The sequence below is a fragment of the Nansenia antarctica genome, assembly GCF_963989245.1.
Source record: "Nansenia antarctica genome assembly, chromosome: 5".
Taxonomy (NCBI): Eukaryota; Metazoa; Chordata; class Actinopteri; order Argentiniformes; family Microstomatidae; genus Nansenia; species Nansenia antarctica.
Window position 1 is genome coordinate 38845863 of NC_137690.1, and position 22500 is coordinate 38868362.

General features: G+C 47.1%; 1 protein-coding gene across 1 annotated transcript in view; it reads left to right on the forward strand.

Moving 5' to 3' along the window:
- Positions 1-22500, forward strand: part of herc1 (HECT and RLD domain containing E3 ubiquitin protein ligase family member 1) — a 215688-nt gene that overhangs the window by 98603 nt on the left and 94585 nt on the right. The window contains exons 39-48 of the mRNA XM_080532022.1: positions 370-608; positions 1559-1915; positions 4245-4962; positions 5617-5905; positions 11548-11755; positions 12432-12598; positions 13020-13136; positions 16611-16845; positions 17337-17458; positions 22126-22385. Coding sequence (XP_080388148.1) covers positions 370-608; positions 1559-1915; positions 4245-4962; positions 5617-5905; positions 11548-11755; positions 12432-12598; positions 13020-13136; positions 16611-16845; positions 17337-17458; positions 22126-22385 — 2712 coding nt within the window. The remainder of the gene's footprint in view (positions 1-369; positions 609-1558; positions 1916-4244; positions 4963-5616; positions 5906-11547; positions 11756-12431; positions 12599-13019; positions 13137-16610; positions 16846-17336; positions 17459-22125; positions 22386-22500) is intronic.

A 22500-nucleotide genomic window follows, 5' to 3' on the forward strand; every position in this document is an offset into this window, starting at 1 on the left:
TTGATTGTTGTTGTTCCTTACACCCTGGTCTAACCAAGGTTCAGTTGTTCGTAGTGGGATTCTGCCACCCTGTGGTCAATTGTGGGATAGCACGTTAATGACCTCAACGTGGGACACTCTTTATGAAAAGAACACCGGTTTCCCCTCGTCCTACGTCTGAGTTCCCAGTTCCCTCTCGGTATGTCCGGTACGGTCAGGGGAGGCTGGCGGAGGTAGAAATCGGAGGATGGCTCGTTGTGATACACGGAACGGGATGAGAAGCGGTATCCAACCCAACGTGATACAGATACATCAGATACATACGTCTCCATCTCTCCCTCCTCTCCCTCCTCCTCCTCCTCTTCTTCCCCCCTCCCCCCCTCTCTCCAGGTGAAGATATGTGACATGCAGATGCGGGGCACCCCCAGAGACCTCCTCCCGGGGGACCCCATCTGCAGCCCCGCGGCCACAGTCCTGGCCGAGGCCACCACCCAGTTGATCCGCATCCTGCACCGCACCGACCCCTGGACCCACACCATCAACAAGGCCATGATGGAGCGCCTGCACAAGATCAAACCCTGCTTCAGAGACACAGGGGGGGGAGCCGCCGCCTCGGGAGGGGGCCAGAGGTGGGTCGGTGGGTGGGTGGTTGGATGGTGGGTGGGTTGGATGATGGATGGATGGTGGGTTGGTTGGATGGTTGGTTGGTTTGTTGGATGGATGGATGGTGGGTGGGTTGGTTGGTTGGATGGTTTGTTGGATGGATGGTTGGATGGATGGTGGGTTTGTTGGATGGTTTGTTGGATGGTTTGTTGGATGGATGGTTGGATGGATGGTGGGTTGGATGGATGGTTTGTAGGTTGGTTGGATGGATGGATGGATGGATGGTTTGTAGGATGGATGGTGGGTTGGATGGATGGTTTGTAGGATGGATGGTTGGATGGATGGTGAGTTGGTTGTGTGGTGGGTTGGATGGATGGTGGGTTGGACGGATGGTGGGTTGGATGGATGGTGGGTGAGTTAGTTGGTTTTTGGTTGGTTGGATGCATGGTTGGTTTTGTTTCTTTATTAGGACCTCTTTTAGCCCATCATCAGTCCCCACGAGTCCTGAAAAAATCTAACTAATTGTGAAGTAGGTTGAGCTGGGGAGGATGTCCAACAACCCCCACACACACACACACACAAATGTGTTCCCAGTACAAAATCCACCATTCCTTAATGAACAAATAATCGTTTTGAGGACGGAAAAGCACATCTGTAGGTTAATGTCGGGTTCAGAGGAGGCTGCTGGAGGTAGCTGGGCTCTTTGTAATCCATGGACTGGAATGAGGCATGATAATAGTTTGATACCATTCCTCATTCCACACATTACAATGACCCGGTCCTCCGATGTCTACCTCCACCAGCCTCCAACAGCCATAGCGTTGCTGCCGTCACACAAATGTACTGTCCCACACAACACACACAGTCGACTGTATTGTGTAGGCCGGGTGTAGTGTGTAGTAGGGTGTAGCGTGTAGGGTGTAGTGTGTAGGGTGTCGACAAGACACAACAGCCTCACGTCCGTCTGTGTTCCAAGGTTAAAGAAGAGCCGCTCGGTGCAGAGCCGCGAAGAACACGACCATGCCCAGAGAGAGATTACCCATGATCCGCAGCAGCGGGGGGGGGGAGGAGGTGGCGGTGGCGAGGAGGAGCGCGGTCGCCACGGCGGCAGGCAGCACGGGGGTCTGGGCGAGCTGTCGGACCACCACCTGAGGACCCTGTGTACGGAGGTGTGGCCCGTCCTGGCGGTGATCGGGGGGGCGGACGGCGGGCTGCGCGTGGGGGGCCGCTGCATCCACAAGCAGACGGGCCGCCACGCCACCCTGCTGGGCGTGGTCAAGGAGGGGAGCACCTCGGCCAAGGTCCAGTGGGACGAGGCAGAGATCACCATCAGGTACTGGGGAGGGAGGGCGGGCGGGCGGGCGGGCGGGCGGGCGGGCGGGCGGGCGGGCGGGCAGGAGGGAGGGCTGGGGGGTGACAAGGATCAGGATGAGTTTGTTTTTAGGTCGTGTCGGATTTTAATATGTCACAAGGGAGGCTGGCGGAGGTAGAAATCGGAGGACGGCGGGCTCTTTGGTCACGAATGTGAAAGGAGGAAGGGGGTCAGACCACGGGTGAGCCCGGCCTCCGGGTTCTGCCTCCGCCGGCCTCCACGGGTGTGTGACACCAGCCTTTTATGTGATACCAGCCAGGGTTTTGATGGACCAGTTGCTGAAGTCATTTTTCTGTTATTTTTTACATCTTCTGAAACTACAGCTTTCAAATGATGTGTCGTACATTGAAATCCAGATGTATTTTTTTTAAACGATATCCATATTTGAATGTTGGTCCACCTCAAACACAGAATGGGAAAAAAGTGACTAATGAAGTCGCAGCAACAAAGGCTGCTAACAGCTAGCGGCTAGCAATGGCACATCGCTACAACATCTAATATAGCTGCATGTTTATAACATCACAACATGCTGATAGATCATCAACATGCTAACACATAACTGCACATAAATAGATGATCACACAGTCCTTTGCTTTTGAACACGTCCCAAAACGAAAGTATGTTTACAAGTCAAGTCTCCCTTACCAGTAGCCTACGGCAAACGAGAACAGTGAATCCAATCCACAAATTATAAATATTTAGTGATCGTTAAACTGTTGTGGAATAAAGTGGAAACCAGATGTCGTTGACACAATAACTTGAGCCTTTCGGGTTTGCGAGTGGGTGTAGCCCTAGACTGGCTTGCGTCACATAGGTGTCTTCATAGACTGTGTGTACACTGTTCATTTGTCCTGGGACTGTTCTTGGTTTGGCTGATCACTGATCATCAGCGGAGTTTGATATGATGTTCTGATATGGCTGTGTCTCCGTGTTCCCCAGGTGAGGCTGGTGGAGGTAGAAATCGGAGGCCGGGGCCTGGTTGTGATGCATGGGACCCAGCGAGGAACACGTGGCGTCTTGATACCATTCCTCGTCCGCCTCCGTGCATCACAACGAGGCCCCCGGCCTCTGATTTCTACCTCCGCCAGCCTCCCCCGGGTGCCTCTGTATAACTCTGCTCTAGCCTCTTCTCAACACCTCTCCCTAAACTGCTCTTCACCACCCCTCTCTCTATCCTCCCATTCACAGTTTATTCAGTCACACCTTCTTTGCACGGGAAAACTTGCACGATTCTTTAGTCTCTTTCCACCAGAATCTCCAGATCATCCACCATCCATCATCCCACCATCCACCATCTACCATCCCACCACCTCTCTCTCTCTCTGTCTCTTCTCAGTTACTGCATGGCTGCATGTCAGGGGGGAAGGCTGGTGGAGGTAGAAATCGGACGACGGGCTCATCGGGCTAATGCGTTCGTCCTCCGATTTCTACCTCCACCAGCCTCCACCGCTGTATCTTTAAAACGTGGAAACAAGCTGTCATTGTCCTGGTCTCCTCCCCTTCACCGGCACTGATCTGAAACAACTGGACAAGGCGTGCGGTTGTGCGTGTTGTTTAGCCCTGTCCACATCAGTGTTGTTCAGCCCTGTCCACATCAGTGTTGTTGGAGGAAGAGGAGACGATGAGAGGGACGGCCCTTTAGACTATACGCTGGTATGGTGATGACATCACCGTCAAAGAATACCCTGCCAATGGAAGTATCTCCACACGACACAAACAAAGCAAGCTTGTCCATCGGTGACTCGTCAATATAGCTCGTTTAAAGATGTTTTGAGAGCATACGACTATTTCATATTTGATATCGGAGACATTCGTTGTGGTACATGGCTAATAATGGTCGCTAATATAGCTGAAAACCGTGGAAAGAAAAAGACAAAAATAAATCTAACCTGCCACAGTTTTTTCACACCGTCTCCGTTTTCTGGGAGGATAGAGAAAGAACCAATGAATGAACACGCGTCAAATTTGGTGACGGTGGGATTTTGGTGGGAGTTTTGGGGGGATTTGGGGATTTTGGGGGGAGTTTGGTAGCCTAATATCTGCATCGTCACGTCGGTGTTCAAGCTTCTGCGTGTTTGTTCAGGTGCCTGCCAGTGACGTTCCACTTGACCAGCGTATCGAGATGCCCCCCCCTCCCCGTGCATGCCTCTTCTCTCTCTCCTCCTATCTTTTTCCCTCACTCTGTGTTTTTCCTGTCTTTTCTTTCTTTCTTTCTTTCTTTCTTTCTTTCTTTCTTTCGCTCCTCCACCCCTTTTTATTATTAAAGCTTCCCAACCTTCTGGTCGCCTAGTGACACTCCGCTGTACAACCTGGAGCCGTGCGAGCCGCTGCCCTTCGACGTGTCGCGCTTCCGCGGCCTCACGGCCTCGCTGCTGCTCGACCTCACCTACCTCACCTCCATCCACGAGGACGCCACCAAGCTGGGCGCCCGACGCCACGACAAGAAGCATCGCTCCGGTGGGGGCGGCGGCGGCGGGGGTCACGACCCGGGGTCGAACGACGATGCCAAGGCTGCCGAGGCGGAGGGTCACAACAGGGCCGAGGCGGAGGGTCACAACAGGGCCGAGGGGAAGAATGTGGCGTTGTCGGCGGTGGTCGTGACGGCGACCACCTCTGACCTACGGGTGTCCCACAGCCTGGAGGAGGTGAAGGCCCACGCCGCGCCCAGCTCCAAGTCGGAGAGTGAGATCTCCCTGTACGCCCTGCTGGACCCCCAGCAGCTCCAGACAGGAGGAGGAGGAGGAGGAGGCCTGGGGGGGTCCGACACCCTCCCCCCAGCTCCTCAGACCCCCCTTGAGGGCAGCAACCGGAGGCGGGGCCACGAGGCGGTGCACCACGGCAGCCGCAGCCACGAAGCCTTCCTCCCTCCTCCCTCGGCGGTGGCCTCAGCCGCCAGCCAATCGGAGATCCACGCCGTGCAGCTGTCCTACCTCTACCTGGGCGCCATGAAGACCCTCAGCGCCCTGCTGAGCTGCAGCAAGTACACCGAGCTGCTGCTCATCCCCAAGGTCAGTCGTCTTCTCTACAGCGCCGACGCGTAAGTCACGGGACGGCGAAGCGTTTGGTTCTTCTTTCAAACCTTTGGTGTTTAAACCCCAACCATCGCTGTGAGGTTAACACTAGAACAGCCGTGCTTTTTTTACCTACTAAAAGAGCCGCCTCGGGAGCATTTAGCTTTACAATGCTCAAGCTGCTATTTACACACAACGACCACTAGTTGGCCGCTTGTAAATTGGCCTGCTTCCTACACAGAAAAATTTGCAAAATAGCTTCATACTAGCTTATCCTGATGTGATTTTGAAAATGTAAGGACACTGGGGGTGGTAGAACGCACATATCTAGGAAAAGTCATGAATGGAGGGTCCTGAAATTTGATCGAGTGCAAAGATAGACAATTTTTCTTTACTCACAGGGGTCAAATGACCCCCCTCACAGCTGTTCTCGTGTTAAAGTAGAGAGGATCCGCTTTCGGGATTCTGTATCGGTGTCACCGTTTAGAAACGACGACAGGTTGTTGTTTTTTTACTTCATAAAAACAACTTTGAGAGTATAGAGCTGAAAGAGGAAGACCCTGTTACCTGGCCCGGGACTTTCCCAGGGCAGTGTTACTGTACTGTTATTCTTCTTCCTGCTCAACCACCCCGGTCCCTCCCACGTTCCAGGTGCTCCCAGACACGGCAGCCAGCGGCCATAACGCCGACCTGAACGCCGGCTTGGGGGGGGCCAGCGGGGGCGGGGGGGCCAGCTCCCCCGTGTGCCAGGAGGAGGTGGAGATGCGGGCGGCGCTGCAGTTCCTGATGCGTCACATGGTGAAGCGGGCGGTGATGCGCTCGCCCATCAAGCGGGCCCTGGGGCTGGCTGACCTGGAGCGGGCCCAGGCCATGATCTACAAGCTGGTGGTCAACGGCCTGCTGGACGACCACGGAGGGGGAGGGGGCAAGGCCAAGACGGGTAAGGCCGGAGGGCGGGGGGGGGGTTGGGTTGGTTGGGGGCAGGGGCGTGGGTTAGCGGAGGTTTGCAGTTTTGTTGCCGGGGGGTAGCAGAGTTTTGGATTGACAGGTTGGGTTGGTTGCTGGCGCTAAATCGATGGCAAAAGTGTGGCACCCTCTTGTGGTTGCGGCCCTAAACAACCGGCTAGCAATATGGTGCTTTTCCATTGACCAGACCGGTACGGCTCGGTACGGCACGCATTTGTATCCTACCCGTACCGTACTTTCAGAAACGCTTCTCCATTATACACCACAGACCTGGACAGAGTCGAGACAGTAAGAGGAGTTAAGTGTCATAAGAGCACTTCACTTTAATAAGTGCCGCTATACAGCTCAACGGAAGAAATGCGATAAGAATTATGTCAAAATGCAGCACTATCATGCACAGATCAGCCTTAAAACATGGAACGTTAGATATATAACCAGGGGTGCACATAACTGGTGCGCCAGTGCGCATGCGTCGCCAAAATGCATGCTGCGCGGCAGATCAGCTGCATGAAGGCGCTCTTGCATCCTAGGTGTATCACAGCTGGGAGCGCTGGGAGAGGAATTTACTTCCTCAAAATCCAACTGCTGACTGCTGCATCACTGAGGCACCCGACGAGCCGTCAAAATGTCCAAGAAGCAAGCCCCACTAAGTAACTATTTGCCGGCGCTTCCCCTCACGAAAACATTCGGAAAGTATCGTAACTCGTACTTTCATTCCGCGTATCGCGTATCGCACGGTTATCACGGTTATCACGCCGACACGTGAACATTCAGTCCCGAACGACTCGTCGCTAAAAGGAAAAACAACACCAAGGGACTTCACGTTTCTTTACTCTGAAGCTTTCAAACGTTCAGACGTTTGTTTTACAGCTTCATTATCGCACCTAGACCCCTGACCCAGGGAATATGGTTGGGATTGGGAATTCTATTAGAAAAAGAAGAAAAAAAGACGTCGTTGCACAATCAAAATAATGAGCTATTTAAAGTGATGGCCTACAACATCCTCTACCATGGTTGAAATTGAGGACAGTGATAACTTACAGCAGTCAAGAGAGCAGTGATGATGATGATGATTAAGCTTGTAGCATAAATAAATACTTAGGATGTAACTTTTTGTTGAAAAGTTGATTTCAGTGTTTACAGAACAGAGCAGTGCTTAAAGAGATGTCAGTTGATTTCATTGTGTTTAAAGAACAGACATTCAGTTAGTGCTTAAAGAGATGTCAGTTGATTTCATTGTGTTTAAAGGAGTCTGACAGACTTTCATGCTTAAAGAGCAGTCATTTGATTTTGCATTTGTTTCTTTTGTTTTGCACACAATAATTTGTTCGTTCATCTTTATTTATGAATAAATGTCGTTTTGCTAATATAAGTTATCCATGTATCCCTTTTTCATCCATCCTGTGGGACGGGTCGTGACTCGCAAGCTCGGGGAGCACCAAGCAGCATCCCTAGGTGCTCCTCTGAGCACTGGCCCCAAAAAGTTATGTGCACCCCTGTATATAACGTTAGACAGGGAGCGATGTATTTCTACAGAAAGGCTGTGCTTGATGCTTCCATTGGACTGACGCGGGGCTCATACAATCTCCGCGTTTGTTATAGATACGAGTGCTCCGGTGTCTTGCTGGTAGTCAAATATATTTATTTATACAGCATATAGATGTTACGTGCCTGTTACTTGCCACTTTCAGTTCTAGTAGATCTAGTAGTTCTAGTAGATCGCGCAACCAGGGAAACGCCGACATGTGTTAAAGGGAGCAAGATGCGAATCTACCGGCGAATCTACTCATTTGGCTCATGAGTGAACGGCGAAAATGTCTGGTCGGCACAGCTTGGGATTCCATGGAAGTTACAGGGAACTATGTGTGAAAGAGGCTTGAATGTTGAAATAACAGTAATACCATGTTCATTGATAAAATGATATAAGGGATGAAAAGGGGGGATGGCAGTTTTAGAAGGGGGATGATGAAGCGCGTTGGACTGAGGAACGGTCTAGCATAGCGATTTTTTTGTTATGCTTGTTGTAAAGAAAAGTTCTATGATGCATTGAAATGACATTAAACTAAGATAATAAGCTGGTTATCAATATTTTAAAATCTTTATTAATAAGTAATTACAAAAAAAGTAAATGACATTTCCGAGAGCGAAATCTGTTGTGGTATTTAAAAATGGCGGTTAGCGATGAAATCTATGAACATGGGATGACGATTTCCATTGACCAATCAACGGTGTGCAGCCTCGCACGTCACACAGCCTGGCCCGAAAGTACCGTTAGCTCCTAGTAGTTCCTAGTCAGGAAGGGTAGCTAAAACGTCCCGGCTCGGCCCGGCTAGGTTGGCAGTGGAGAAAGGAAAACAAACCGGGCTCACGCGGCCCGGCTCGGTACGGCACGGTAGTGGAAAAGCACCAATAGACTGTTTATGCCGGCCAGGCCGGCCCTGGGTGAGACTCACGGTCCGAACAGGGGTGGGAGGCTGGCGGAGGTAGACAATCGGAAGACGGAGGCTCACCGTAACCGTTAGTGTCTCTGTGTATTGTATTATTATTATTATTATTATTAGTAGTAGTAGTCAGTGTTTCCTCCAGGATTTTCCACATTAGTGGCGCGGTGGTCATTTTTAGCGTGCACGCGCATAAAACGCGCACTGGCGCTCAAAACAAAGACGTAATTTCACAAAACTGTCAATCACAAAACTGTTTTGCAAGCGCATTGCCTCACGCCGCGCGCCTGTTGAGAGGGTGGCAACATATATTAAAAAAAAAAAATAGTGGTTAAGTCATTAAAGCCGAGCAGGTGATTTTATATAGAAGGTGATCAAATACCAAGATATCCTACAGCTGCCGCGGAACATGCGGAACGCACATGACACACACACACACACACAGAAAGATCATCAGCTCCTCGAATATGAAGTACACAAGAGATAATCAGCTCATCAAATATGAAGTACACAAGAGTACACATGGAACCGGGAACGCGCATACAGCACTGAACAACATCCGTAGAATATAAACTTGTGACTGACATTCACATACATACATTAGGGCTGCCACAAACGATTATTTTCATAGTCGACTAGTCACCGATTATTTTAACGATTAGTCGACTAATCAGATCATAAATTACAGCTTATCGCACAATTACTCAATCGCTCTTATTTAGCTATCATCTTCTAAATCAGCTTCTAAATTTTGCTTGAAGTTGTTAGTTGTTGTTGTAGGCATGTGCTAACTAAAAATAAAGACAATTAAAATGATTGTTCACTCAAAAATAGATATTTTAATGAATTTTGCAGATTTATTTCTGGCATCACTTGCATGTAATGTAAAGAGTAGTAGAGAGTGCAAACTGCTGAGTAAAATGAGGTAGGCTAGGCACTAGGCAACCAAAAGAATACAAAAACAAAAATAAATACTTGTACAGAGTACAAAAGTTTTGCTTTGCTTCACTCATCTCATAGTAGAACGCGCCTTCTTAGCACTGTAACGTTAAGACAACATTTTTAGCTATTTGATAAGTATCGCTTTGATGACAACGTTACAGCACATAACGTAAAATAATGTAAGAAGGCTTTTAACGTAACGATATCATTAGCCAATAACAAGCTAACTAGCTTACCGAGACGAGCCATCTTCTTCCTCGTCATCTGCCACAACGTGCTTCCTTTTTAGATGCTCGCGCATCATAGACGTGCTGCCATGATAAGCGAGTTCAGCTTTGCAAATTTTACATTTTACATTCTTTTTTTCAACGTTGTGGTTGAAATGCCCCCACACTTTAGAGGTACGAGGACAGGAAGACATTTCTCTGTTTGTTTTTCCGGGGAAGTCACGTGTGCCCCGGATGGCCGACACTGCGCATGTACATCAAAGACACTGGGAGACGCTAGCCAGTGGCAGCTTCAGGGAAGAAAAACGAATGCTTATCGAATGAAATGAATGGTCTTTATTGTCATTGATATAGTACAGGTACCAAACAACGACATTTGGGAGTGGGGGCTCCCCTGGTGCTAGGGAAAAAAATAAAAATAAAAACTTATTTCAGCTCCAAAAAAACATGCGACGACGTCGATTACCAAATATGTCGGCGACGATTTTGGTAATCGAAGTCGTCGCGACTAGTCGACTAATCGTGGCAGCCCTAACATACATACACACACACACACACAATGAAAGATAATCAGCTCATCAATACGAAGTAGGCTACATGAGAGTACACGCACAAACCCGGCTAACGTTACTGTTTACAAAAGTAAAATCACAGTGTGACAGTCAGATGGAGCATTCGGTAAACAACCGACAGCAAGGTAATGCGTCAGCTGAGTTAAAGAAAACCAACTCTTACCTTTGATGACACCGACATGAGCCCTGCTTACCCGTACCTCCGCCGTTCTGTTCGTGATGATTTTAGAGGCAATAGATTATTTTTGCCCCGCGCATATTGCTATGAATAGTTCGAAGCTAGCGTTAGGTGCGAGGGTGCTCGGTTAACCCATTAGCGGGAACATTATTTGTTTCACAAAATAGGCTGATTTAGTTGACCATGAACATCAGACTATATTACGAATGTTCATTTAAAATACTTGTATACTGAGCACTGGTATAAGAACATGAACCAGAGAACAGCAGTAAATGCAATAACCCACAGTCGTCGCTGATGATGTTGCATTTTCGATTAGGATACGGGATTAAAGGCGCCGGGCGAAGAGAGAGAGAGAGGAGAGTGATTTCCTGAAATCCAAATGTCCCGCGAAATTCGGACCAATCACAAAACTGTTTTGCAAGCGCGTCGCCTCGCGCCGCGCGCCTGTTGAGAGCGATTCAGTCTCGATTGCAGTGCGAACACAAACGACGAGGTTAATTGCAACATTGTAACATATTGTAACTTACTACACCCTAATTCGTAACGAAATGTAGGTCTGAAAGCGGCCTAAATCTAGCTTCAATCTGCTTTTTTTCTGTTCTCCGGTCATAATAACTAATAATCGTTGCGCAGCCTGAATCAAAGTGGACAATCAATTAGTGGCGGAGAAAATTGATTCGTCGCGACCTGCCACGAATCAATGCATATAGAGGAAACATTGGTAGTAGTAGTAGTAGTAGTAGTAGTATTACTATTGGTAGTAGTAGTAGTAGTAGTAGTAGTATTACTATTAATAAACCTTTAATTCAGACAGGGGAGGTCCTACTGAGGTCTCTCTCAGCAGCCCTGCTTTAGAAACATGAAACAGATCCTATCCGCTTGTTAAGTGGTGACGTGTTTCCGGGTCCAACGTTGGCTGAGGCGCTGTCTTCGAAATGCCGAAATAATAATAATAATAAATTATATTTATATAGCGCTTTTCCGAGGCTCAAATACCCTGACAATATGGGGAAAACGGGAAAGTGCTGTGTCCCTTGTTGTATGAATAGATCCGAGTCTAAAAAACGATTAAACTGTCATTCTACCGCTGTAGTTCACAGGTACTCTGGTGGAGGGAATTTCTGGTTTGGACTCGGAAATGGCTAAACGTCACTTTTGACGTCAGACTTAACAAGCGGATAAGTCCATTCAAATAACAAACCGTAAGAGAAAATGCATTCATTCATGTGGGTGTCTGGTTGGTGTGTGTCCAGGCGTGCGGGCCGACCCAGAGTGTGAGGAGGGCCTGGAGGGGGAGCAGCAGGCCCAGACCCCCGTCACCACCAGCCCCTCTGCCTCCAGCACCACCTCCTTCATGAGCTCCTCTCTGGAGGACACCACCACCGCCACCACGCCCGTCACCGACACGGAGACCGTCCCCGCCTCCGAGTCCCCCGGCGTCATGCCCCTCAGCCTGCTCAGGTACACACACACACACACACACACACACACACACACACACACACACACACACAGAGACACACATACACACACAAACACACACACACAGAGAGACACACATACTCACACACACACACACACACACACACACACACACACACACACACACACACACACAGAGAGACACACATACTCACACACACAGAGACACACATACTCACACATACACACACACACACACACACCGAGACACACACACACACACAGAGACACACAAACTCACACACACACACACACTGAGACACACACGGACAGACACACACAGACGCAAACACACGGACAGACAAACACACACGGAGAGACACACTCACACATAAATACACACAGACACACACACAGTGTGTTTACAGTGAGATGTAATAAAAGCGATTCTGATTCCAGGGGGTGTGCACTTACACACACACACACACACACACACACACACACACACACACACACACACACATACCAGACATACACATACCAGATACACACACATACCAGACATACACACACACACACACCAGACATGTACATATCAGACACCCATATCAGACATACACGCACACGCGACCCAAATGGAAATGACAGGGTCTGTCCTCCACACATCTCTCGGGGGGTTGTGTGTTCACCTGCCGCTCTGCTTCTCTCTGATCAGGCAAATGTTCTCCAGCTACCCCACCACCACCCTGCTGCCCACCCGCCGAGCCCAGACCCCCCCGGTGTCCTCCCTCCCCACCTCCCCCTCGGACGAGCTGGGCCGCAGGCAGAGCCTGACCTCCCCTGACTCCCAGCCCTCCAGACCCTCCAACCGAACAGGAACCTGTACGTACCCCCACACACACACACACACACCCCTAACAGGGACACACACTCACACACAACATTACATTTGACATACGATAATGATGTATATCCCCACCTGTCGTTGCTTCACAAACCTTATTTAGTTGGAATGTGTGTGAGGGGTGTGTGAGGGGTGTGTGAGGGGTGCGTGAGGTGTGCGTGAGGTGTGTGTGAGGTGTGTGTGTGTGCTGTTTCCCCCCCCCAAAAAAAGAACAATAAAGCTTTTGAAATGGAACCTTCCCCTCTGGTCTTCAGGATAATGCATTTGGCTGGATGCAATTATCACAAGTCTGGTATATGGTGTGTGTGTGTTGTGTGTGTGTGTGTGTGTGTGTGTGTCTGTGTGTGTGTGTGTGTGTGTGTGTGTGTATGTGTGTGTCCTCCGTGTGGCCCCCCCCAGCCCTGTCGGACCCCAGCAGCAGGCTGTCCACCTCCCCTCCCCCCCCCGCCATCGCCGTGCCCCTGCTGGAGATGGGCTTCTCTCTGCGCCAGATCACCAAGGCTCTGGAGGCCACAGGTCAGACCCTACACACTACACACTACACACTACACACTACACACTACACCCTACACCCTACACCCTACACACTACACCCTACACACTACTCCCTACACACTACACCCTACACACTACACACTACACACTACACCCTACACACTACTCCCTACACACTACACACTACACACTACTCCCTACACACTACACACTACTCCCTACACACTACACACTACTCCCTACACCCTACACACTACACATTACACCCTACACCCTACACACTACACCCTACACCCTACACCCTACACACTACACCCTACACCCTACACACTACACTCTACACTCTACACTCTACACACTACACACTACACCCTACACACTACACTCTACACCAGAGGTTCCCAAACTTTTTTTAACCAAGGCACCCCTGAAGCTTTCCACCTTCTCCAAGGCACCCCAACTCTACGAAGATTTTAAAAATGCCTCGGAGCTTAAACTAAAAATAGTACACGATGAATTGGTTTGAAAATGTGTGTTTATATAATACATAAGTATTGCCCCAATGAATTTTAACAAGATAATAAAAGTCATAAATGAATGAATGAATGGTCTTTATTGTCATTGCTACAGTACAGGTACCAAACAACGAAATTTAGGAGTAGTAATGGACTGTAATGAATGAACTGTAATGGATGGGCAAGAATGCATAGGTCAGTCAAACTATCGCTAAATTAAATAAAATTGTGGCCCTCAAGGATTGTACAATATGGGAGGAGACTCAGAGGGAATTCTTCACACAAATAAAATATCAAAGGCCTGTATAATCAATCAATGGAACAATGCTTTTTTGGGGGGCTTAAAATAATGCCTTAAAATGTAATTCTCATTTCAATGCTCATTCTGAGATTATTATTTCACATCTGAACCAAACGGGTAACTCACAACTATAATAATTTAACAATAATAATCATGACATAATTGTAAAAATTGAGAGAAATACAAAACAAAGAAATATGTTGTGCGCATTAGTGGGACACATGCGCCTGCTTTTGGGAGCAGAGTCTCTTTATGCGGGGAGAGATAGTGGACAGCGCGACACGCAGGTCCTGTTCCACTGACAGTCGCGTGCGTGTCTTGTTCTTGACGTATGCTAGAGAAGAAAAAGCCAGCTCGCACAAGTAGGAGGTTGGGAAGGGTAAAAGCACCTTGATGGCACCTTAATCCACCACGATTCATCTTCCAATTGTTCTTTGTATGGCAAGTCGTGCTCACTGACAAAAGTTATCAGTTCATCTCGGAGCTCATAGACACGGGATAACACCTTGCCCCGCGACAGCCAGCGGACCTCTGTGTGTAATAAGAGCCCCTCATGCTCGGACCCCATCTCATTGCACAATGTGCTGAACAGCCGTGACTTCAGCGGGCGTGATTTTACATAATTAACCATTTTCACCGCTTGGTCCAAGACTTCAGTGAGGAGTAGTTAGTTAGTAACTAGTAGGCCTAGTTAGTAAATTAATGTCTTTCAAATCTGAGAAATATATATTTTATTTGCTTATGAACTCCATTGCACATGTAATAAACAAACGTTTATTAATGTATTATTATTATAATTTTATATTATCCTTTTTTTTTTTTTTTTTTTTTTACGAGCAGATTTGGCGGCACCCCTGGACAGGTGCCGCGGCACCCACTTTGGGAACCTCTGCTCTACACACTACACCCTACAGGCATGGGCAGACTACGGCCCGCGGGCCATATGTGGCCCCACTGGGCTTTTTTATCCGGCCCGTCGAATATTGGTACAAAATTGTCCAAATGATAGTAAAGACCGCATTCATTTAGGCTTTTTCCTGCAATACCCGGCGTTTCAGTTGATCCCACTAGATGGCGCACTCCAGACCCAACTGACCTTTGCTGGAGTCTGGTCTATCCTCTCACGTGGAACAAGTTAACCAATCACAGCGAGGAGTTTCTCACTTTGTACTTTTGGTTTGCTCCGCTAATGTTACGGAGTTAGGTAACCCACATCACATCAGCCAATGTGGTGATGAATATAATTCCACAACTGGATACTACTTCATTTCCAATCATACTTAGCTAGCCTACTTACTTATCAAATGTACATTTTGTGATATAGACACATTACGGAGCAGAGAGCACCCACACCATCTCCTCCCACAGCTGTCCTGCATCGCGCAATCAGCAGGGAGCGCCTGTCTCGTTCGAATTCACGTCTACTACGTTCCAGTTCTGCATCCAGTTGAATGCGTGATTCAAGTAGCTCATGCAAACCTGGGAATGCCATTGACATGTCGTGAGCTTAGAATGATAAGGTTCTATATCCGTTTAGGGTAGTTCAGAGATATTGAGCGTCAACGTTTTTACATTCCATTATGTTTTGTGAGATAGAGCCTTTGTATTTTATTAAATACTAACTAAAAAATGTCAACATTTTAAAAATAACACCACACAGGCATTAATAAACACCTAATGGATCAGATTATGTAAAAAACTCAATTTTGACAAAAATGGAGATAGAACCTTATAATTCTAACCTCACGATGTGTGAAAAGTATGTGAAATATGTGTGTGAGCAGACGTTCAGCGTGATGAACATCAACAAACCACGCCACAGATCCCAGTTAACTGACCAACACCTCAGATATGTCCTGAGAATTGCCACAACCAAACTGACACCAAACTTTGATGCACTGGCAAAAAAAAGGGTGACCAACAGCACTGTTTCACTTGGATTAAGTTTTCTTGACTTTTTAGCTCATGGCTTTTACTGGTCATTTATATCGGCTCACACAAACACTCTCCATTCATCTGCTGCTGGCCCGGCCCGTCCGTCTGTCTGTCTGGACTTAAGCAGGTTCACAGAAAGGATAGGATGTCCACGTCTCCCTGTAGTCCAGTGTCTAACCTCTCTAATCCTCTCTCTCTCTCTCTCTATCCCTCTCTGTCTCTCTCTATCCCTCTCCCTCTTTCCCTCTCTCTCTCTCCCTCTCTCTCTCTCTATCCCTCTATATCTCTCTCTATCCCTCTCTCCCTCTCTCTCTCTCCCCCTCTCTCTTTCTTTATCCCTCTCTCTCTCCCTCTCTCTCTCTCTATCCCTCTATCCCTCTCTCTCTCTCTCTATCCCTCTCTCTCTATCCCTCTCCCTCTTTCCCTCTCTCTCTCTCCCTCTCTCTCTCTCTATCCCTCTATATCTCTCTCTCTCTCTCTCCCTCTCTCTCTCTCTATCCCTCTATCTCTCTCTCTCTCTCCCCCTCTCTCTTTCTTTATCCCTCTCTCTCTCCCTCTCTCTCTCTCCCCCTCTCCCTCTCTCTCCCTCTCTCTCTCTCCCTCTCTCTCTCCCTCTCTTTCTTTATCTCTCTCTCCCTCTCTCTCTCTCTCTCTCTCTCTTTCTCTCTCTCTTTCTCTCTCTCTCCCTCTCTCTTTCTTTATCCCTCTCTCCCTCTCTCTCTCTCTCTCCCCCCCCCCTCCCAGGTGCCCAGGGGGAGGCAGATGCCCAGAACATCACGGTGTTGGCCATGTGGATGATAGAGCACCCTGGGACGGAGGAGGACGAGGAGCTCCACCCTGGGGGAGGAGGGGGGGGCCCAGACTCCTGCCCCGGGGCCACGGCCTCCGGAGGGGGGGGCAAGTCTCTGTGCTACCTCAACTCCCCCGGGGACATCCCCAACGCCGACGCCGCCGAGATGGAGGAGGGCTTCAGTGAGAGGTAGGGCAGGACTCCTCACCGCCCCCTACAGGTCACATACCGTATAGAATACCACAGTACAACAACTGACTGACAAGTTGATTGCATGACAATAAAACTATTATTATTATTATTATTATTATTATTATTATAGTTCATTATTATATATAATTATTGTTCTTGTTATTATTCTTACTATTATTGTTCTTGTTATTATTCTTACTATTATTATTATTGTTCTTGTTATTATTCTTACTATTATTATTATTATTATTGTTCTTGTTATTATTCTTACTATTATTATTCGTGTTATTATTCTTACTATTCTTATTATTCTTATTATTCTTATTATTCTTACTATTATTGTTATTGTTGGTATTATTATGTTATTGTTGAACACTAAAAGAAGTGTGTGTGTGTGTGTGTGTGTGTGTGTGTGTGTGTGTGTGTGTGTCTCTGTGTCTCTGTGTGTGTGTGTGTGTGTGTGTGTGTGTGTGTGTGTGTGTGTGTAGTCCTGAGGGTCTAGACCAGGACAGTGCATCAGCCTCCAGTGGCACCGCCTCCCGGGGTCGCTCGGCAGTCAGCAGGAAACATCGCTTTGACCTGGCGGCTCGAACGTTGCTGGCCCGCGCTGGTGAGACACTACCTCTACCTCTCTCTGTCTCTCTCTCTCTGTCTCTCTCTCTCTCTCTCTCTCTCTGTCTCTCTCTCTCTCTCTCTGTCTATCTCTCTCTGTCTATCTCTCTCTCTCTCTGTCTCTCCCCTCTCTCTGTCTCTCTCTCTGTCTGCCTCTCTCTGTCTCTCTCTCTCTCTGTCAATTCAATTCAATTTCAATTTCAAAGGGCTTTATTGGCATGGGAAACATACATTTACATTGCCAAAGCATGTGAAGTGTGAAGATAAAAAACAAAAAGAATGTAATGTACATACTAGAATAAATAAATAGATTACATACTAGATTACAAATAAATAGATTACAAATAGATTACATACTAGAATAAATAAATGAAATAAAACTTATTTCAATTCTTTTTTTTTGTGATCAAATGTTTCTTTATTTTCTTTTAAAACAAACAAACATAATGACAAAACAAGACAGCAAGGCCACATCCTGCAATCAACGCCCCCAACAGCCCATACAACCACACCACAACACACAAATTGATTGCCTTTTTCTATCACAGCAACTAACAAATCTTGCTGCTGTGTTTGCACATTGCTGTACCTCACCCAGCAGATATGGTAGCCTTTCGACATTGGTCAAGTCCTCAAAGTCTCCCTGGATGTTGGTGATCAGTGGGAAGTATGTGTCCCTGATGTCCTTGTACAGCTGGCAGGTAGTTAAGAAGTGCAGCTCTGTTTCCACTAGTGTTGTTCCGATACCGATACTAGTATCGGCATGGCCACCGATACGCACAAAAATGCTGGTATCGGTATCGGCGAGTACTTTCCCAAAACGTAAGTTTTTTTTTTTTTTTTTTTTTTTTTTTTTACTTAAGTTTTACAAAAACTTTACGAGTTTTACAAAGGTTTTGAGCAGTGCCAGACTAAGTGTTAGCAATAATTTTACATCGAGGTGAATATGCGGCTCAAAAAACATGTTTTTTTGTTTTGTTTTTTCAAACGCCGTGGTATCGGATCGGTACTCGGTATCGGCAAGTACTGCACGGTCAGGTATCGGTATCGGTATCGGGATCAAAAAATGGTATCGGAACAACACTAGTTTCCACCTGGTTTTGTGTGCAGTGGGTGCACAGTCTGTCTGGTCTGGGGAGCCAGGTCTCCCTGTGGCGGCCTTTCTCGATGGCCAGGTTGTGTTCAGTGAGTCTGTACATAGTCAAAGATTTCCTTAGCTTTGGGTCTGTCACAGTACTCAGGTATTCTGCCACTGTGTATTTTCTGTTTAGGGCCAAATAGCATTCCAATTTGCTCTGGTTTTTGGTTGATTCTTGCCAATGTGTCAGGTAGTTTTCTTTTTGTTTTCTTATAATTTGGTTTAGTCTAATAGGTGGCTCTGCTTGTGACTGTGAGAGTCCCAGAACTAGCTGGCTGAGGGGGCATCTCCCTAGAGTCTCTCTGTGGGTAAGGGCTTTGTTGTGGAGCGTGTCAGGGTGACTTTCTTTTAGGTGGTTGTAACATTTAAACGCTCTCTTTTGAATTTTTATAATTAGTGGGTATCGTCCTAATTCTGCTCTGCATGCGTTATTTGGTGTTTTGCATTGGATACGAAGAATGGATTTGCAGAACTCTGCATGCAGAGTCTCAATTTGGTGTTTGTCCCATTTTGCAAAATCTTGGTTGGCAGGTGGACCCCAGACCTCGCAACCATAGAGGGAAATGGGTTCTATAACGGAGTCCAATAATTTGAGCCAGATTTGAATAGGGATGTCTAACTTGATGTTCTTTTTGATGGTGTAAAAAGCCCTCCTTGCCTTATCTCTCAGGTCGTTCACAGCTTTGTTGAAGCTACCTGTGGTGCTGATGTTTAGGCCGAGGTAGGTATAATTCTTTGTATGTTCTAGGGCAGTGTGCGAATTAAATCACGGTGTGCGGGGGAGCCCAGGGATTAAAGCAACAAACAAAAAATCTCCTGACGGAAAAAAAAAATCTGGCCAAATCGGGGCCGGTGGCTTTCCGTGCGCAAAGCGCGCGTGCGATTTTCCGTTCTACGTTCTAATGCTTTGACTTTTCTTTCGAAAAATGTGAACACATTTCTGCGTTGTCGAAAATCAATGACACATCGCTAGTCAACTAACACGGCTTGTTTTGTGAGCCTGCTAACAATGTAAAGTAGTGTTCTAGTTAACTAGGTAACAATGTAAAGTAGTGTTATAGTTAACTAGGTAGATGTCCAATCCATTTCGCTGCTGTATTTTGGCTTGACTAGCGAGTTTGTGTTGTGATTCTCAACAACGTTGAAACGTAGTTTCACCCTTTTCCATAGTTTTGAATAATAAATGTGTGGACTGACGATGTAGCGCAGCCTAACTTATTCTAATAATTATTTAACATAGTTTCATTCTGATAATTATTCCCCCTCCTCCCAGACTTACATGGTCACATTATTATTGGATTGGTTGTTTGCGTGCCGGGTGAAGTTAGCTAAACATTTAACCTGCTAGCTAGCAAGAGAAACATAATGTCACTCTCCAAAGGTCTAAAGAGGAAAGTTGACGGTGAAAACAGGGCATTTAAAGAGGAATGGACAGCGAACTATGCGTTCATCCTACCTGGTTTCATCAATGCAAAGCCGTTGTGAGACTCACATTTTCCGTGCTCACAATGAATGTTCCCTTCCACCATGCGAGTCGTCCTTTTCGTCAATGAATGTGATAAAGACGCACGAGAGGAATTGATTGGTGCATAAAAACCTTGAGAACTGCCGGACGTCCATAATAACTGCCGGACGTTAAAGTGACGTCCATAATAATAATAAATAATAATAATACATTAGACTTATAGCGCTTTTCTAGACACTCAAAGACGTCCATATCACCAGATAGCCAACAAATAGTGACCGATGGGAGATGCCAGTTTTCTCATTAAGTGAGATTTAATAGCCTAATATTATTTTTTCTATTTTTAATGAATGGCTCATTGTAATTATTATCCCTAGTAATGTAGCGTGTTTGCTCTGTCATTTCAAGAGCATATAGGCTAAGCGGATTCAGTTTTTTTTTTTTTTGCGCCGATTTAGTTGTCAATGTTTTTCATAAAATTAAACTGCATTTGCTTTGTTACTGTTCACATGTGTGGTGCAGTCACAAAGCCTATAAGTAAACATTAAGTTTGAATTATTTACTGAGCTGGCGTTACTTTTTTCAAACCACACACCGCATGTCGGCTATTTCAGCACCACGCGTTGTCCACCTACTTATCACTATGAGGGGTTCAGCGTCAGTGCACCCCGCTCTGTTACTGTCAGGCATAGTTGTAGCCAATAAAGGCCTATATGTAGGCTATAATATGTGACACAGGCCAATGAAAAGGGCTCCCTGTAGGCGAAGTCATTTTTCTGTTTTTTACATGTGCTTAAACTACAGATTGTAAGCTTTCAAATGATGCATCATACATTGAAATCGGAAACAAATTGAAGACGACATGAGTATTTGAAAGTTGCTACACCTGAAATCACTAAGCACAGAAAATCCCCATCAAAGATAATGAATCCCCATCAAACAACAAGAAACGAAGTCATTGTGTTATAGATTACACTTATTTAATGAACGTAAAACTGTTTGGAAAAATAACGAGTGGGTACTTCACATCTTCGAGTTGAATGTTAGCTAAAAAAACGAAAATCTGAAAAAAGACGAAAGACGAATTTCACGTCTTTCTCATTTCCGAGAGGTGTCCAGAAACACCAGGAGCAGTCACATATATCATATACCTAATACCAACATCAAAATAGATTGTATGCCTCTACAAATCATATTACACCAGGTAAAATCCGTCACAACTTGGAATAAATCCATCGCAATTTGGAATATTTTAGAGCTCCCCCAAAATTTCACAAACCATGTTTCCAGGGGAGCTCATGTCACCACTAGGGGAGCTATAGCTCCCCGAGCTCCCCCTTATTTCGCACCCTGTTCTAGGGCAATTGTATCTAGGAAGAATTTGAATTTGTGGTGCTGGAGACTGGATCTTAGTGAGATTCACTGTCAAGGCCCAGGTCTGGGAGAATTGGTATAGAAGGTCGAGGTGCTGTTGTAGCCCTTCTTTGGTTGGGGACAGCAGCACCAGGTCATCAGCAAACAGTAGACTGTCTCTCTCTCTCTCTCTCTCTCTCTCTCTCTCTCTCTCTCTCTCTCTCTCTCAGTCTCTCTATCTCTCTCTCTGTCCCTCTCTGTCTGTCTCTCTCTCTCTCTCTGTCTCTCTCTCTCTTTGTCTCTGTCTGTCTCTCTCTGTCTCTCTCTCCCTCTCTGTCTCTCTCTCTCTCTCTGTCTCTCTCTCTCTCTCTGTCTCTCTGTCTCTCTCTTCTATCTCTATCTATCTCTTCTATCTCTCTCTCTCTCTTCTATCTCTACCTCTCTCTCTCTCTCATCTATCTCTCTCTCTCTCTATCTCTCTTCTACCTCTTTCTCTTCTATCTCTACCTCTCTCTCTATCTCTATCTCTCTTCTACCTCTCTCTCTTCTATCTCTACCTCTCTATCTCTCCCTCCCACTCTGTGTTCTCTGACTCTGCATTTTAGTAGACGTTGTAGACCTTGTCGACTACCAACTCTCCCCACCCTCTCGCTCCTCCTCCTCCTCCTCCTCTCTCCTCCCCCCCCACCTCTCTCCCTTCTCTCTCCAGCCGGCCTCTACCGCTCGGTACAGGCCCATCGGTCCAGCCAGTCGGCCAGGCGTGGGGCGGGGGGGGAGGGGGGGGGTGGCCAGGCCGCCCAGCAGGCCCAGCAGCAGGACCCGGGGGCGCTGTACGACTTCAACCTGGACGAGGAGCTGGAGCTGGACCTGGACGAGGAGACCATGGAGGCCATGTTCGGCCAGGACCTGGCGACCGACACAGACATTCTGGGCATGTGGATCCCGGAGGTACTGGACTGGCCAACCTGGGTGTGTGTGAGCGCAGCGCAAAGGATTGTGGGGCACCCTTGCCCTGCGTTTTATTTTATTTTTATTTTATTTTATTTTTTACTGCTTTTCCCCTCTCCTTCCTCTCCTCTCTCTC